The 18,862-nt window shown below is 45.9% G+C and overlaps 1 protein-coding gene across 2 annotated transcripts in view; it reads left to right on the top strand.

Moving 5' to 3' along the window:
- si:dkey-75a21.2 (uncharacterized protein LOC794385 homolog) overlaps positions 1-18,862 on the top strand; it is a 40,333-nt gene that overhangs the window by 9,069 nt on the left and 12,402 nt on the right. For both annotated transcript variants that reach the window (XM_052109325.1, XM_052109324.1), the window contains exon 6: positions 18,622-18,690. In XM_052109325.1, coding sequence (XP_051965285.1) covers positions 18,622-18,690 — 69 coding nt within the window. The remainder of the gene's footprint in view (positions 1-18,621; positions 18,691-18,862) is intronic.

Below are 18,862 nucleotides of genomic sequence, written 5' to 3'. Positions count from 1 at the left end.
TTAAAGAAAAATTGATGCAGTGTAATATCAGGTTTTACATATGATACATTTCTGATATTCAATAGGCTATTTTGAACAATCATCTAATCTAAAGCATTGCCATCACAACTGCATAATGTCCCGCATATTTCTCCAGCAACTTTTAATGACCAACTGAACTTGATTGTCATCTAAAATTAATTTTTGTGTTATAATGCAATTTACATTTTCTGAAGAAGCTCAGCAAATGCTTTCCGAGGTAAATGCTATCCTAGGTAAAGAGGGATATATTTAAAATATTTACATTTTAAAACATTTTCAAAAGCTAGTTTTCTGAAAGTGAACTCATTCTGATAGTCGATAGACTTGAAAAAAGTGTAGAACATTCTGAGAATATCATTCAGATGACGTTTTTTGTCTACAGAACAGTGTAAGGCTAATTTAAGTTTGAGTAAAAAAAAAAGGCATATGTATATTTGCTAATTTATTTTTTTACATTTAATGCATTTTTCTTTTGGTAATTAATTTAATACAGAATTTTGGAATTTTGCCGGCATTTTCCCAAAATTAAGCTAAACAATAATTTTATAGAATTGGGCTATATGTTAGTGTTCCAAAAAAGCACTCATGCTTTTCTCTTAGTATTGTTTGTGCACAGAAATTATATGTTTTTTGTATTGTGGGCTAATTCCGTGACTGCTGTCTATTATTTTGAATGGTGTCCAAAAGCAACTTTAATAAATAAACAGATGTCTACCATGATTAATTTAATCGCAAAGAGAGGCCATTAATTTTTTCTCTGTGCACTTGTCAATGTGCATGACACGAGGTATTTGTGTTGGCACTCCTGGAATTGTCATGTTTGCAGATCGGATCTATATGCTGTTAAGATCAATCCATAATCACATACAATAAATTGGTTTTCAAGGATGTATACCTTGTTGTCATGATTAATACAAGCTAACGATTGGGGAAAATTGTCATGTGACAAAATTTTTTTTCGTTAATGCTAATGTTCTTGACAAAATTTTTCCAACCCAGTTTTTCGCAACATATTAAGTATCGACATATAGTTTATTCGCTAGATTTAAATGGAAAAATATTGTGTTGATACTTTTTAGCGATAAGTTTCCATCAGCTTAGTTTTGATGCGTTAAATCTTTTTCCAAAAAATCCTTGGATGGAAACGTAGTTACTGTAGTCCATTTTTTTTTTTCCAGTTTTGTAAACGCTAATCCGTTCTGAATGCGTCTTGGCAGAAGCGAAGTGCCACCCCTTAACTGTCAGTCAACCGCTGCACTAAAACTAGGGGTGTCCCGATACTGATACTGGGTCCGATACCATGCTTATAGACTGGTACCCATAAACGTTAAAATGCTCAAATACCAAGAACGCAGGAGCGTCGCCACCACACTTGCCACCCCAACTCGCACCCCGCTCACGTCCTGGAGACAGTACACAATGGCTTAACCTGTCGCACATGGTCTATAACAACATTTCAGCCATCCAGCCATCCCCCCACTCTGATGTTTGGCTGGACACAGCATTCATAATTTGGCTTCATACAGGGAAAACAGTCATGAGTATCGCGGACTATTTGTAGCAGATGACAGGAAACGGAGGCATGTTGTAGCATGAGGCATATACACAGTACATACTTAAGAGTTGAAGTCAGAAGTGTACATACACTTTAGGTTGAAGTCATTAAAACGTCTCGGTTACCTACGTAACCTCGGTTCTCTCTAGATGAGGGAACGAGTATTGCGTAAGCTAGCTTACGCTACGGGAAAGATTCATCTTTTCTGAGATATTGAAGCCAAAAAATTATCCTTAATTTTGTATCATTTGTCAACGGAGTGCAGCAACTGCAGACCTTGAGCGGGCTAGCTAGCGAGCTCATTGGTTGCTCTGCGGCAACTGCTGCAGCCTATAGACGAACTTGCGTGAACTCGCTCCAATGAGAGAGCCGCAGCTCACTGTCCCAAAGCCCGCCAGAATGGGCGTGGCTAGGGTGCAGATAAGCGCAGTTCGTGAGGCTGGAACCCTGGTTTTCATTGAATGAAGCTGAAAATCGCTGCGTGGCGCTGAAGCACGCCAGCTACGCAATACTGCTCCCTCATCTAGAGAGAACCGAGGTTACGTAGGTAACCGAGACGTTCTCTTCACGAGAGGTTTTCTCAGATATGCGTAAGCTAGCTTACGCTCACGGAACCCATTGTCAATGCCGTCGCGCCAAGCATCCACTGCATGAGCCCCAGGGGGGTGGGGGGACCCGGGGGAGCCCTTGTGAGTGGGGAAATAATATTTGGCCGGCAAGAGTGCGGGTCAGTGTGTGTGTGATACATAAGCACATAGTGGGAATGGAAAAACAGAGCAGCGGTGCCGGTCTGTGTGGAATGTGTCCCATTAGTGCAGCTCACCAGGGGAGCTGTATCGTATTAAACCGCTAGTAGTTTTGCCTGCAGAGCGGGCACTTCCAGATTGTAAAATCTGACAAAGGTGGAGGGGGAAGCCCAGCCCGCTGCCACACATATGTCCTGAATGGAAATCCCGCTGGACCATGCCCACGAGGAGGCCATGCCTCTGGTGGAGTGAGCCCTAATGCCTAACGGAATGGCAGGTCTTTCGACGCGTACGCGGCAGCAATAGCGTCCACTATCCATCTAGACAGTGTCTGTTTTGAGGTGGCGAGACCCTTGGTGCGCCCTCCGAACGAAACGAAAAGCTGCTCGGCGCGTCTGAAAGAGGCGGAGCGCGCAGTATACAATCTCAGTGCTCTGACTGGGCAAAGGAGATTTGTGTCGCGTTCGCTATCGGATGCTGGCAGAGCCGATAGGGAAATAATCTGTGCTCTGAAAGGAATACCGATCACCTTGGGGACATAGCCGTGTCTAGGCTTTAAAATGACCTTGGAGTCACTTGGTCCAAACTTCATACACGTAGCGCTGACAGACAGCGCGTGAAGGTCTCCCACACGTTTAACTGATGACAGGGCAGTCAGAAAAACGGTTTTGAGTAAAAGGTATTTCAAATTCACGGATTCAAGCGGTTCGAAAGGGGGGGCTTTCATAGCTCGAGAACTACAGAAAGATCCCAGATAGGAACCGATGGGGGCGCTGGGGTTCATCCTTCTAGCTCCCTGAGGAAGCCGGATGACCAGCTCGTTTTTCCCGTGACTGGCCGTGCAGGGTTCGGCTGACGCCGCGATGGCTGCCACGCATACACTTTGAGCGTGGATGGGGATATGCCCTTATCCAACAGCTCTTGTAAAAACACAAGCAGTGACGACACCCCACATGTCCGTGGGTCCAGGTCTCTGTCGGTGCACCATTTTGAAAACACCGACCATTTGGACGCATAGAGTCTTCTCGTGGAAGGGGCTCTAGCGTGTATGATAGTGTTCATTACTCCTTCTGGCAAAGCGACGGTAGTCGCTGATCACCCACGCTGCAGCGCCAGCCCAGCGCTCTGGGTGGGGATGCCAGATCGTGCCGCGAGCTTGAGAGAGGAGATCTGCTCTCACTGGGATGGGCCACGGGGCTGTCAGTGACAGCTGCATAAGCTCCGGGAACCGTGTCTGATTCTCCCAGCCGGGCTATGAGGAGCACCGAGTGACGCTGCTTCCTGATCCTCTGCATTACCTGTGGCAATAGCGAGACGGGAGGGAAGGCGTAAGCGGGCGGTTGGGCCAGTCCTGGGCCAGCTGCGCCTCGCTCGAGAAAAATACTGGGCAGTGAGAGTTCTCTTCTGACGCGAAGAGGTCTATCTCTGCTCTGCCGAATATTTGCCATAATTTCTGGACTGTTTGAGCGTGCAGGGACCATTCCCCTGGGGGAACATTGTCTCTGGACAGTCTGTCTGGGCCGTCGTTCAGGTGGCCTGGCACGTGCGTCGCCCTCAGCGAGCGCAGGTGGCCCTGGGTATGCGTTTTGTCAGATGGAAGAGGATCCTGGATCTGACACCGCCCTGACGGTTTAGATAGGATACCACAGATCTGTTGTCCGAACGGACCAGGACGTGGTGACCCTGAATGACCGGGAGGAAGCGACGCGGCGTGCATCGACCGCTATCATTTCCAGACAATTTATGTGAAGGAGCTTTTCCTGAACTGACCATAGGCGAAAACCGGCGAGCCCTCGCGAGACCGCGCTCCAACCCGTGTTGGACGCGTCTGTCGAGATGACTTTTCGGCGAGATACAGCTCCCATCGTCACTCCACGCTGATACCATTCCGCCACCGTCCAAGGCTGCAGAGCTGATATACAGGTCTGAGTCACTCTGATCGGCTGGCGGCCTGTGGCCCACGCCCGGTGAGACGCGCGGGTGTTTAGCCAATGCTGAAGCGGGCGCATGCACAGTAAACCCAGCTGAAGTACTGCTGCGGCTGAGGCCATGTAACCTAACACTCTCTGAAATTTTTTCAGAGGCGTGAGGCTGTTCATCTGAAAAGACTTCGTGAAAGTACGGGGTGCTAAGGACAGGCCGAACGGAAGGACGGTGTATTGATAAACCTGACCGTCGAAGGCGAATCTCAAGAATGGCCTGTGACGGGGATTTATCTGAATCTGAAAATAGGCATCTTTCAGATCGAGAGAAATAAACCAGTCCCCCTGGCACACATGCGCGAGGAGTTTCCTGATTGTAAGCATTTTGAACGGTCTTTTTGCAAGCACCTTGTTCAAAACCCTGAGATCTAATATTGGTCTGAGGCTGCCGTCTTTCTTGGGGACAAGAAAATAACGGCTGTAAAACCCCAACTCGCTCAGTGAAGGCGGCACTCTCTCTATGGCCCTTTTGCACAGAAGGTTTGCTATTTCTGAACGAAGCATGCAGGCTGCTTCCGTGTTCACAGTAGTTTCGAGCCACACCCTGAAGCGGGGAGGGCGGCGATCGAACTGTAGCAAATAGCCCTGTTTTATTGTGCTTAACACCCATTTGAATATCCCTGGGATAGCTTCTCGCGCTTTGAAGCGTAACGCTAGAGGGTGAATGGCCGAGTCGCCCTGATTGCCGTACACAGCGGGCTGAACAGAATGTGTGAGCGCGCTTATTGTGCTTATGCATGACTGCTCGCAGACAGCAGGGACATGCTGTTCTGTGAGTGACTTCCCGATTGAGATGAATGGGGAAAGAGTCACATCTGTTAAGTGATGCGCGAGCATAGTCACGGGCACGGGACTTACACATAGACAGGTGTTTGCTGGCCGTGTGACAGAGCGGGCAGAGAGGGGACGGCTCGTGGGCGCGTTTATTGACTCTAACACTCGAGCGGGCTGTGCCCGCTTTATGTGAGTGTGCTCTGATAGGAACACGGGAAGTGTAATGCTTGTGTGTAAGGGTGAACACTGGATTGTGGGCACATTTTCTACACATAAGACATGTTTGCTCTCTGATAGGGACACGGGAAGTGTAATGCTTGTGTGTAGGGGTGAACACTGGATTGTGGGCACATTTTCTACACATAAGACAAGTTTGCTCTTTACAAGATCTTTTTGTGTCTCCGTGAAAACTGCGTTTGAGTGCAGGCAAGCGGGTAGTAACACCGGCTTGTTGGCTGCTGAATTCACCACTGTAGTAGCCTGAGAGAAGGGGACTGACAGGGGGCGAAGCTTTGACGGTGGTCCGGCCGCGGCGGGACTGAGCCGTCGTTTTTTCAACAAAGCTAGGAGGACTTCGGTTGTTCAGGTTTCACCGCAATCTTAGGCCGAGGCCCGTGGGGGGGCGGCGGTCTGCGGCGGCTGTCTGAACGCGATCTGGGGCGGCCGCCCTGTCGACGCTGGGAAGTCTGGCTTTGTTGAGCTGGGCGCTGTGAAGATGCTCGTGCAGGAGGCTGGTTACGTGGGTGGCCTGCAGAGGAGCTAGCGCGGCGAGGCAGGAAGAGATTCATGGCTTGGGTGGCTTTCTGGACTTCTGAAAAACGGTCAACAATGCCACTTACCGCGGAACCGAAGAGACCGGACAGAGAGAGTGGCGAGTTGAGGAACGTGGAGCGCTCAGCTTCTCCAATGTCGGCTAGCGTTAGCCACAGGTGTCTCTCGGTTACAGTCAGCGAGGCCATGCACTTCCCTAGGGCTTGAGCTGCAGCTTTGGTGGCGCGAAAGGCGAGGTCCGTCGCGCTCCTTAGCTCTGTAACAGCCTCTGGGTGCCTGCCTTTCTCATCCCATTCCCCGAAGAAGGTCCGCTTGGAGGATCTGCAAGACGGCCATGGAATGCAGAGCAGATGCGGCTTGGCCGGCGGCGGAATAGGCGCGGCCAACACAGGCGGAAGTAGTTCTGCAGGCCTTAGACGGGAGCACTGGCTTAGACCGCCATCTCGCGGAGGGCGGGCAAAGGTGTGCTGCTACCGAATCCTCGACCGGGGGGATGGAAGAGTAGCCCTTCTCGGTGGCGCCGTCCACTGAAGCGAGAGAGGTGGAGACGTGGGATCGATTCCTGGCCGAGAGAGGCGCGTTCCACGATTTAGAGAGCTTGGCGTGGAGTTTCGGCAGGAAGGGAGCGGCCCGGTCCGCGGGCGCCACGCGGTGACGGCTTTGAAGAAAGCAGCCGTCGAGTCTGTTGGGAGCCTGCTCAGGGGGGGTGACCACTCGAGCCCGAGGCGGTCGACGGCCTGTGTGAGGAGGCGTATCAGTTCCCCTTCGACTCGGGCGGGTCCTGCTGGATTCCTGGGCCGATGAGGAGGCTTGTGACCACTCCTCGCTGTCGAAGCCATGATGGAACAGCAGCCCTTGTCCTCCGCCTCGCTCTCCGAGGTGGCAGCAGTCGCGGCCGCTGGCGGCAACTCGCGGCGTCCGGGGCGGGGAGGGTGAACGCGATGCTCGAGGGAGAGGCTCGGCGAGACAGTCGCTTCTAAACCCGGTTCCGGCAGCCTTTGGGAGCGGCGCTTCTTCCAGCGTGGCGAAACAGAAGGCGCGCGGCGGCTTTGGTCCTGAGCGCTGAGTCGAGCCCGCAGGGTCGACATCGGAAGCTCCTAGCAGAGGTCGCATCCGCCATCAGCAAGGCGAGCTCTGCATGCCCCAGTCCCAGGCAGGGGCGCAGATGATGTGGCGGTCTCCGGCTGAGAGGGTGCGGCATGAACCGCAGGTGCGAGGCATCTTTAAAAAGACGCTCGTGCTCTTTTGTGAAGTTCACTGAGGAACTAGTTTGCTTTAAAATGGATACGTCGCCGGATGGCATAGCTCGCAGGATGGCTGAAGGTGGTGGCGGCCGGCTTCTTCGAGCTGTCCAAGCTTGCTTGATGCCCTCGAACGGCGTCGCGGCTTCTTGCAGTTTCAGAGATGCGAAGAGCTCGCTGAAGAGATGAAAATCAGGGTTCCAGCCTCACGAACTGCGCTTATATGCACCCTTGCCACGCCCATTCTGGCGGGCTTTGGGACAGTGAGCGCGCGGCTCTCTCATTGGAGCGAGTTCACGCAAGTTCGTCTATAGGCTGCAGCAGTTGCCGCAGAGCAACCAATGAGCTCGCTAGCTAGCCCGCTCAAGGTCTGCAGTTGCTGCACTGCGTTGACAAATGATACAAAATTAAGGATAATTTTTTGGCTTCAATATCTCAGAAAAGATTAATCTTTCCCGTAGCGTAAGCTAGCTTACGCAATACGAGAGAACCTCTCGTAAGAGAACTCATTTTTGAACCACTCCACAGATTTCATATTAGCAAAGTTTTGGCAAGTCGTTTAGGGCATCTACTTTGTTCATGACACAAACAATGTTTCCAACAATTGATTACAGACAGATATTTTCACTTTAAATTTATTATATCACAAATCTAGTGGGTCAGAACTTTACATACACTAAGTTTACTGTGCCTTTAAGCAGCTTGGAAAATTCCTTTAGGCAATTAGCCAATTAGCTTCTGATAGGCTAATTGTAGTCAGTTGGAGGTGTACCTGTGGATGTATTTAGAAAATAATTGTGGACCTCCACAAGTCTGGATCATCCTTGGGAGCATTTTCCAAATGCCTGAAATTACCACGTTCATCTGTACAAACAATAGTATGCAAGTATAAACACCATGGGACCACGCAGCTATCATAATTCTCAGGAAGGAGAAGCATTCTGACTCCTAGAGATGAGAGTGGTTAGGTGCAAATCAATCCCAGAACAACAGCAAAGGACCTTGTGAAGATGCTGGAGGAAACAGGCAGACAAGTATTTATATCCACAGTAAAATGATACTCCTATCAACATAACCTGAAAGGATGCTCAGCAAGGAAGAAGCCACTGCTCCAAAACAGCAAAAAAGCCAGATTACAGTTTGCAAGTACACATGGGGCAAAGATCTTACTTTTTGGAAATGTTCTCTGGTCTGATTAAACAAAAATGTAACTGTTTGGCAATAATGACCATTGTTATGTTTGGTGGAAAAAGGGCGAGATTGCTTGCCGAAGAACAACATCCCAGCCGTGAAGCATGGGGGTGGCAGCATCGCATGGTGGGTGTTTTGCTGCAGGAGGGACTGGTGCACTTCACAAAATAGATGGCATCAAGAGGAAGGAAAATTATGTGGCACAGAATTATTGGTATTAATATACAAAATTATTGAACAACATCTCAAGAGATCAGCCAGGAAGTTAAAGCTCAGTCACAAATGGGTCTTCCAAATGGACAAAGACCCCAAGCATACCTCCAAAGCATACCTCCAAAGTTGTGGCAAAAAAGGACAACAAAGTCAAGGTATTGGAGTGGCCATCACAAAGCCCTGACCTCAATCTGATGGATTGACTGAAAAAGCATGTGCGAGCAATGAGGCCAACAAACCTGACTCAGTTACTCCAGTTCTGTCTGGAGTAATGGGACAAAAATTCCAGCAACTTTTTACTCAGTGTTTGACTCAACTTTTAAACAATATAAATTCAATGCTTCTGTGGCAGCAGGGGCGTGGTCAAGCATAGTGTGGTCCAGAGAGAGAGAAAGCGGTTAGTGCGCTTACACCTGAGCTAGATTATGTCTAACAACTGTCTCTAATTCCACTGAGCATGGGGAGAGTGGCACATAAGCAGCCACGCCACCAGCAGAGAGGGAGAGTGAGAGCCTGGCACAAGGAAGTCCATGGTGTCTGTGAAGCTGATGAGTTTGAGTGTTCATATCTGTGAGGTGGAATTGTCTGCTGACGCAGGTGCGGGCATGGCGCCTGGTATGGTCTGCTGGAGTTGCATGGATCCAGGACACTTCCGGGATCAATGCCCTGTGATGGAGCTGAGTACGTACTCTATCAAGACCAGTTTCATGACAGTAGGCGAAAGGAGTCAATAGCTATTAGCATTTTTAGAAATAGCATTATAATTTGACCACAAGATGGCGCTGTCCCGAAACTTTTTCAGTCCCTTCAGAGCATTGTGCCAAAGACACATACCGAGTTATGCTAAGTTGTTCATAAAATACAGCATTTCATGGCTAAATTCAAAATGGCCGACATAGGAAAATGTGGTATCGTATATACCAAGTATGTAGCACTTGATCTAAAGAGACAGTTTTCATTATTTTTGGCAAAAGTGTTCAAGAGCCAAAAAAATAGAAACTAAGTGATTTTTTTTTTTTTTACCATCTCCTGCCAAAACATTGCAGGTAACCTCAGGGCCTAATGGTGATGATACGTACCAAGTTTCGTCCCAATCCCTCAAAGCGTTGCGGAGATACAGCCTCAAGTTCAATTTTGCATGTTCTTCTGCGAATTAGTTGAAGCGGCATTCGAAAATGGTATGGCTTATCAAAATTCTGTGAAATTTTTTTTGTAATGAGTGCCTCTAGATCAGGGGTGACCAACCCGGCGCCTGGAGAGCTACCTTCCTGCAGAGTTTAGCTCCAACACACCTGCCTGTCATTTTCAAGTAATCTTGAAGACCTTGATAAGCTGGTTCAGGTGTTTGATTAGGGTTGGATCTATACTCTGCAGGAAGGTAGCTCTCCAGGAGCAGGGTTGGCTACCCCTGTTCTGGATGATACAAGCCAATTTTTATGCAAATCGGACAAACAACCTTGGAGGAGTTTGAAAAAGTATGTTTTCAAAACATAAAAAAATGGCAGACAGTAAGTTTGCTCGATCATGACATAATTGGTATCATTGTTCTCTGCATGAACCACGGAATCTATACTAGTCTCATGACAGTAGGCAAAAGGAGTCAATAGCTATTAGCATTTTTAGAAATAGCATTATAATTTTTCACCACAAGGTGGCTCTGTCCTGGAACTTTTTGAGTCCCTTCAGAGCATGCTGCCAAAGACACAAACCAAGTTTTGTTATGATGAACCAAGTCGTTCATAAAATACAGCATTTTGACTAAATTCAAAATGGCTGATGTCCAAAATGTCCATCAAAGGCATTTTTCATATCGTTGGACTCGCTATACCCCACTGAATCTAATGAGACCAATTTGATGATTTTATGACAAACTGTTCAGAATTTATAAGCAAAAGTTTTCCTTTTTCATATCTCGTGACCACTAGGTGGCACTGTTCTAAAACAGAGCAGGCACCCTCGAGTTAAGGTGCCTATGACAAATAATATGTTTGGTATGAATACGCTAAAGTGTTACAGAGATATACTCTCACATCCATTCGTCAAATTTGTTGAAGCGCCATTCGAAAATGGTATGGTTTATCAAAATTCTGTGAATAATTTTTTGTCGTGTGTGCCTCCTAGATGATGCTGATCAATTTTAGTGCAAATCGGTCAAATGGCCTTGGACAAGTTTGAAAATTCAAAATGTGGAAAATTTTTATGACAGAAAATGACATCATGCATGCAGTACTATCTTTTTGAGCCAAGGAATCAGAGGAAAAAAAGAATTTCGTTTCTAGAAATTTGGGCAGTGGTGGCACTAGAGTGTTTGAGGTAGAGGCACCAAATTTGCTGTGGTAACAGATCAGACTGTCCTCTATCTGTGTGCCAAATTTCATGGGCTGCCATATACTCAAGTCTGTCACATGACAAAAGAACTAACGACTCGGACAAGAAGATTCCAGTAGAACTAATCATTTCTGTTTCTCCTAATTTGTCCTTGGCTGTATTATAAATTTTACCTTATTGGGACTATAAACAAAGTTTGCGTTAGGCTATTGAAATATTTTAATTTCATTCTGCTGAAATGAACGGAATGACTTGAATAAAGATTAGTTAAATTTGCTGAACGAGACTTCAGATTCAAGTTAGTAAAATGATCCGATCTTCTCATCACTATTGTGCGCTTAATTTGATAAAAAAATAATACAGTATTATGCTGAAAATTAATTGTTATATTTTCATTTGATTAATGTTTTAATGAATTCATTTATTTAAACACTATTTTGATAATAAAATTGAAATAAACTTTTGAAGTGGAGATTAGGAAAAAAGGTACTCGTACTCGTTCTCAAAAAAATGGAATCGGGACAGCCCTAGTTTAACCTTTGTTGGTTAAGAGCAGTTTAAAAGAAAAAAGGATATTGTAAAGGGATCAATGGAAAGGAGGAGGTGAGAACCGGTTTGACGATATAAATAATAGTTTTAATGATAAACTTAAAAGACAACATAAACACACACACATGACGGACATGTCCGTTAACGATCTCTCTCTCCCGCACTATCCCCTGCAGTCAACCTTTATCCCGGAGGCATAATTAGCCTAATACGGGACGGGTGTGTAGGATCACGACCCCGCCCCGCCCTCCGCCCTGCCACAGATATATATACACAAGCATGAGAACTTCACAGATCTTCTTCAGTGTGTTTGATATCAACATGCAGGGACACTTATGAGAAGCACGAACATCAGCAGCTTAGGTTAATACAGGTAATGCACTAAAATAACGGGCAATTCTGCTTGAAATGTTGCTTTTGTGCTTGGATTTCAGATGCATCTGGGAGAAGCGCAGTTTTTTCACACTTTCTTTGTCTTTTCTGACTTTGTTGCGGTTTATTATCATGCACTGACATAGTGAGTGATTTGTATCATGAAACTGTCATTCATGAAAAAGAATGTTCTTAGGATAAATTATAAGAATTTCGTAAGAACGTTCCTAAGTGCAATTCTTGAAATTCTTTATAGAAGTTCTGAGATATTTTCTTAACCAGATCTTAATTTTTTTCTTAAAGTCCCTCTCCAGTCACTGGTTTAACCCCAAAAAATTAATCTTTGTTGATCAAAATTACACGTTTAAATTTTTTTTTTTTTTCCATGAAAATAATCCCTTCATGCCTCAAAATGGCTTAGAAATAACTCTACACATCATTTAGTATGCTTGGATCTATGAATATGCAAATTAGTCCCCACCTCCATCTAAACTCAACCTGCACAGCTCGCCCGCAGCTCGTACTCGCTGTGTCCCCAAGATAAATTGATGGAACCGTGTTGGGCTTCAAAATACATTTAGTGGCAATTACATTTGTTTTTGGGTAAAATTTTCAAAACTGCTCTCTGGAAAATTATTACTGCAAACCCAAGTTTTCTCTGGAAGATTTGCTGGGACATTACGATTTTTCCAAATAAACTGCACCCATTTATCTTGGATTTTCAGATCCTTTGGTAAAACGCGAAGGCTCAACATTTGTCCTTTCACAATTTTGCATCCAAAAATAGAACATTTCTTGCAAAATACCTACACCTGGCTTCTCCTGATACCCCTTGCTTCACCGTAACGTATGCTATTGATATGGAAAGCCCCACCCCGCAAGTTGACGTGATTCCTTAGGTTTGTGACGTATGAAACCTTGGTTGTCTGAATCCGTGTTTTTGAAATTGTCTTTGGTCAACTGCAGTTCCAATTCGTAAATGCTCAACCATGGCATGACTGCTGATTTCACTCATGGTATGTCTTCTAGTATAGGAAAAAACACCATATGGACATGTAAACAAGTTTAAAACATGATTTTTACTGAAGAGGGTCTTTAAGATTAAAAAAATTGGCTTTGACGTTGTCTGATCATACTAGCCTGCTCTTGAAGTTGCCTTGTCTCATTGCCTGTAACAAATTCAAAACTTCAGTATGGTAAATTGTAACTATAAATGTATCTATTAACCTTTTTTATGTAGTAAGCACCTTGCGATAATTTGTGTGTGTGTGTGTGTGTGTGTGTGTGTGTGTGTGTGTGTGTGTGTGTGTGTGTGTGTGTGTGTGTGTGTGTGTGTGTGTGTGTGTGTGTGTGTGTGTGTAAGTGCGAGATGGGTTTGTGAAATGATATCACCCGTCATAGCAGAATTTACTTGCTGGTAACCATTTGGTGATTTTGAATCTGACATATAAGAAAAGAAAAAATACTTAGTGACTGTTCACCCCAAAATGAAAATGTAGTCATTGTTTACTCACCCTTGTGTTGTTATTACCCCATTTGACTTTCTTTTTTAACACAAAGGGAGAAATTGTGGAAACATTTTGTGCTCAGTGATGTCACACAATGGCAGTTTATGGTGACCTCCTCTTCAAGCTTCAAAAGGACATAAAAGTATAATTCAGAAGTCTAATAAATTATTCCATGAGACTCATGATTGTTAAGAAAGCATACAATGAGCTTTTTTTAAGAAACCGAAATCTAATGTATTATTTAGTGAAACTATTGACCGGCTCCACAGGGGGGCCTGGGTGGGCCTGGCCCACCCAATTATGAACCACCGGTCCACCACAGCGATAGATACAGCTGAACACAAACCAAAAGATACTGTATGTCTGATGACTTTGTAGTCGAAGAAAAGATGCATTTCTTTACCCAGATTTATTTGGTTGAAACAGAGTTCTCAATCAAACTGAGAAATCAAACATGATAAAAAAGGTATATTTTCTATGTTAATCAGAGTTTTGGTCCTAACCAGCCTTGACGAGCAACAGTATTCTGTCGATCACTTGGTTTCTATTTTCGTCATTGTGTGATTCTCGTCGAGCAGCCTCGTCCGCTGTGAACTAGTCTGGCACCAGCCCAAATATTTCTATGTTACACCTACCAAAAGTTTTCGCTGAGGTATCGATCTCATCAGTCGGAGGTCTGTCAAAAATGCTCACCAGTTCAGAATGTATATGAAACTTTCCCGCTTCCTCATCTCTCTCAGTTTGTTTGAGTACTCTGTTTCAAACAAATTAGTCTGGACATAAAAATGCATCTATTCTCAGACTACAAACTAATCAAACATCGTCCTTTTTCAGGCGGCTGGGCTCCTCCTCGGCTGCTCCGTTGGGGTGGACGGTAGTGGCGAGAACTCTACTACAGCATATCCCTCCTCCTTCCCGGGCTTCGGCACCAGTGTAAAGGAGGAGGCGAGAACCGGCTTTTCAATATAAATAATATTTTAATGAGAAACTTAAAACAGAAGACACAAGCACACATGACGGACATGTCCGTAAACGATCTCTCTCTCCCACACGATCCTCTGCAGTCGACCTTTATCCCTCTCGGGAGGCTTGATTAGCCTAATACGGGACCGGGTGTGTAGGATCACGACCTGGCCCCGCCCTCCGCCCTGCCACAGCGCTATATGCAAGCGATTTACCCGGCCAGCCCATCAGCGTGTTACCGAGTTCTACTGGCTCGGACCTGAGAAAACACAGGGTGTTGCCCAACCCGCTGCTCTACATATGTAGACGGGCGAGTATAATGGATAACGGATGAGTCCCACGATGTGGTGGGAGCGTACACCGCCTTGGCGATTTATGTACGCTACCACGGTGGTGCTGTCTGACCTGACTAGGACATGTTTGTCCTGAACTAACGGGAGGAACTTCCGCAGGGCAAAGAATACAGTCAGCAACTCTAGGCAACTGATATGCCAGTGCAGTGGGGCTGCTGTTGCACACGGCGCCCCAACCCAGTCTGGAGGCGTCGGTCGTGACCAGGAAGCGTCGGGACACCTGCTGCAAGGGTACTCCTGCCCGTAGAAAGCAGAGGACTGTCCAGGGTTTGAATGTCTGGAGGCAGGTGGGAGTGATCATCACATGATGCGTGCCGCGGCGCCATGCTCGTCTCGAGACTCGAGTCTGAAGCCAGCGCTGAAGCGGTCTCATATGCATCAACCCCAGCGGCGCGACCGCCGCGGAGGATGCTATATGCCCAAGGAGCCTCTGGAAGAGTTTTAATGGAACCGTTGTGCCTGGCCTGAACTTGTCGAGGCATTTCAGCACCGACTGCGCACGCTCGTTGGTGAAGCGTGCTGACATTGAGACTGAGTCTAACTCCATACCGAGGAAAGAGATGCTCTGAACCGGGGCGAGCTTGCTCTTTTCTCAGTTGACCTGAAGCCCCAGGCGACTGAGGTGCATGAGCACCTGGTCTCTGTGAGCGCATAGTAACTCTCGGGAGTGGGCCAGTATATGCCAGTCGTCGAGGTAATTGAGTATGCGGATGCCGGCTTCTCGGAGCGGGGCAAGAGCTGCCTCTGCGACTTTCGTGAAGACACAAGGGGACAGAGACATGCCGAAGGGGAGGACTTTGTACTGGTACCGTAGAAAGGGTTGGTGTCGAGGCAGAATTGAGACATGAAAGTATGCGTCCTTCAGGTCTACTGCTACGAACCAATCTAGATGCCGGACGCAGGTCAAGATGTGTTTCTGCGTGAGCATTTTGAATGGGAGTTCAGCCTGGTTGAAAACTCACAAGTCCAAGATTGGTCGTAAGCCGCTGCCTTTCTTGGGTACAATGCAGTAAGGGCTGTAGAAACCCTTCTTCATTTCGGTTGGAGGGACAGGTCTATCGCGTCTTTGAGTAAAAGAGTAGCGATTTCCGCGCGCAGAGATTTGGGATGTTCGCCGTGTACTGCGGTAGAGCGGACACCCGCGAAGGGGGCGGGGGCCTGGCAAACTGAATTGCATAACCGAGTCGGATGGTCCGGGCCAGCCAGTGAGACGGGTTGGGAAGTGAAAGCCACGCATCCAGACTCCGTGCTAGGAGTATTTTTGACGTACCCAGCGGGGCGGAGCAGGTAAAACGGCATCGGGAGGCAAGGGTGCGTCCCGAGGCTCTGGTGCTGAGAAAAGACTCAAAGCACTTACCTTGCTCCGCACACCCGGCAGGGGGCGGGTTGATGACTGAGCAGGAGGTCCTGTAGCGGCATCCTCTGGATTCGTCAGAACAGTCGTGGGGCTGAGGGTGGGGAGTTGTCAGCGCCAGATGCCGCGCTCTCCGAAGCAACGGCGAGCTCATCCACTTCGAGCTCCAGAGGATAGGCAGACTGGCTGTGAGGCGAGCCGCTGTTACCTTGAGCACGGACGGGAGTCAACGAGCGTGCTGGAGGGCGGGTGGTCCGAGGGGGAGTACCTGCTGGAGCTGCACCCGCTGCCATCCCCAGATCGCCTCCATCACCAGCCGCATCATCCTCAATCCCGTGGGAAGGATGAGCAATGTGGGGGGGCAGCTGGAGTGGCTTGCTTTCTGTTGAAAGCGAGCCGCGACCGCAACGCTGCCATAGCCTGTGGCCATCTGAAGCGGAGAGCACTCTACCGCATCCAGGAACTACACAGGTGCGGAAAGGCATCTTTAGAAAGACGCGTCCTGAAAAGGACGTTCAACGACGTTGTGTATTGCTCTTTTAATGAAAATATACTCTTTTAGGAAAAATCACTCTTTTAAATAACTCTTTGAGTTTTGGTTTCTGCACTGTCGAAGCGCCAAGGGGCAACTGCACTGCCGTGCAAGGAAGGAGAAAGCCGCTGTAATGCGCCGTCAATCCAACAGCATGCAGAGCATCAGAGGAATACAGGAACAGGTGTGACTTGTAGCAAACAACATGCACAACCATCGGCTCCGAAGAAAATGTCTGAGTGAACTCATAGTATTTCCTCGCCTTTATACCCGTATGTCCTGGGGCGGAGTATGCAAATACTATCTGCCAACTTCTCATTGGCCTTTTTTCATAGATCAGAGGCATATTCGGCGCTCGAGAGACCCCTAGTGTCGCTTCTCCGACACAACATCGAGAGAGCGACAGACGGCCATTTTGTGACATTTCTGAGCAAAATTTTTCTTTTTTTACACTTTCTCTCTTTGTGTTAAGAAAAAGAAAGTCATATGGGGTTATAACAACACAAGGGTAAGTAAACAATGACTGAATTTTCTTTTTTGGGTGAACTAACCCCTTTAAGTAGACAAGAGGTTCTTGTTGAGGTAATTACTGCAAGGAAAACGTTCTGCTTGGAAAGCTTGATAATTAGATCACGTCGGAAAGAAAGAGGCAGTTTACAGGTAAATGGGAAAGGGTAGCAGAGGCTGTCTCCACTGTGGCCAACTCCGATAGGGATGTGGATAGGGGGTGAAAAAGAAAGGTTATCCTAACTTTAAGATGTTATTTAATGCAAGTTTAAAGATTTTTTCGTTTTTGTTGAGAATTTGAATGTTTAAGTTTTTTTAAGTTAAATTTTTTTTTTGAGAATACAAAATAATCGTAACTTTTTTCTTAAATTAGAAATTATGAAGAAAATGCTAGGTGAGGAGAATTTTCATGAATCCGGCCCCAGATGTAAACAGTGATGTGTCTCAACTGACCACATGTGATCGGATCACCTGAGACACATCTTAATTCCAGGTGTAAACAGGGTCTATATCCCAAATCTTCTGAAGTCATATGATAGTTTTATGTGAGGAAAAGTCCAGAATGTTTGTTATTATCCATTGATAATGTTCCTCTCCTCCATCATAGGTAGGGATACACCGATTCGATGCCTGGATCGGTATCGGCTCCGGTACTGATGTTTTTAACCAGATCATGCATTGGTTCAACAAGCCCAATCCAAATCCGATACTGTTTGTTAGTAATCATTGATACTGTGAAGCTCAATAAATTACATAAAAGAACCATAAAAGGACCATTAAAGTAGTCCATATCACTCATGCATTTTATTCAAGGTCTCTCAATAGCTTTGTGAATCACAAAATCCTGCGTTTGATAAGTAAATACATTGTCTGCATGCACAGTGCGTTTCAGTAAATGGACACTGCTCTGTTGACACAGCTGTTTTCAGCTCTCAAAGTCACGTTAATGGGTGTTTTTGTTCATGCTTTGATTTATGTTCATCTTTTATTTTGAAGTTTATTTTCCATGCTTCATTTTCCTTAATTGTCATGTGATTAATTTGTCCAGTCATGTAACCCTCATGTTTTGTTATTATTGGTCTTTGGTTTATTAGTCTTGTTTATTAATTCTGTAAATTCATTGCTTGCCTTGTTATCTTGTTAACCCATGTTTGTATATTTAAGCCCTCGTGTTTGCCATTGTCCTTTTATTGTGTATTGTGAATGTATAATTTACATTTTACTTGTCTGTGTTCTTGTTTTTCATAGCCTTAGTCATAGTTAAATCAAGTTTAGTCATAATCGTAGTCAAGTCTTGTTAACTTCATGTTTTGGTTAGTATTCTTTCACATTGGATTCACTTTGTAATTATAAACTGCGCTTGGGTTTTCACTAAAACATCCTCTTTGACTCTTTGTTCTGCCTGTCTTGCCTGCAATGTTACAGTGGTTAAGATATTCTACACTGATAAAGAAAAAGCAACACTGTTATCGGATCGGTATCAGCCGATACTGAGATTTTAGGTATTGGAACCGGACACTAAAACAATGCAGACAACGCATTCATTCTTATACAAATGCTAGCTTAATTTTTTGTTTTGTTTTATTAAATTACATGCAAATGAAAACAGTCAGCCATTTTAATTCCTGCATCTTTCTTGTGAAATTTCTGTGTCTGTTTAGAGGAAGACATTACGGAAGAGCTTTTGAAACCCTTATTGGTACAGTCATGGGAGGCATCAGCAGTGACAGGTGAGTTGAAGACAATTATATTATTATTACATTTACTTATATAGAATGATTTTACTCCACATAAAAGCTGCAACAAAGTACTGTAGCAAATGTGCCATGTGTTAACACAGACTTTTAAAAACGGTACAGAGGCAGCCTAAATTAAAGCTGCATTAACGTCATATTGGAATTA

Source organism: Xyrauchen texanus, chromosome 37 (assembly GCF_025860055.1).
Source record: "Xyrauchen texanus isolate HMW12.3.18 chromosome 37, RBS_HiC_50CHRs, whole genome shotgun sequence".
NCBI lineage: Eukaryota > Metazoa > Chordata > Actinopteri > Cypriniformes > Catostomidae > Xyrauchen > Xyrauchen texanus.
This window is presented reverse-complemented; position numbering and strand designations above follow the sequence as displayed.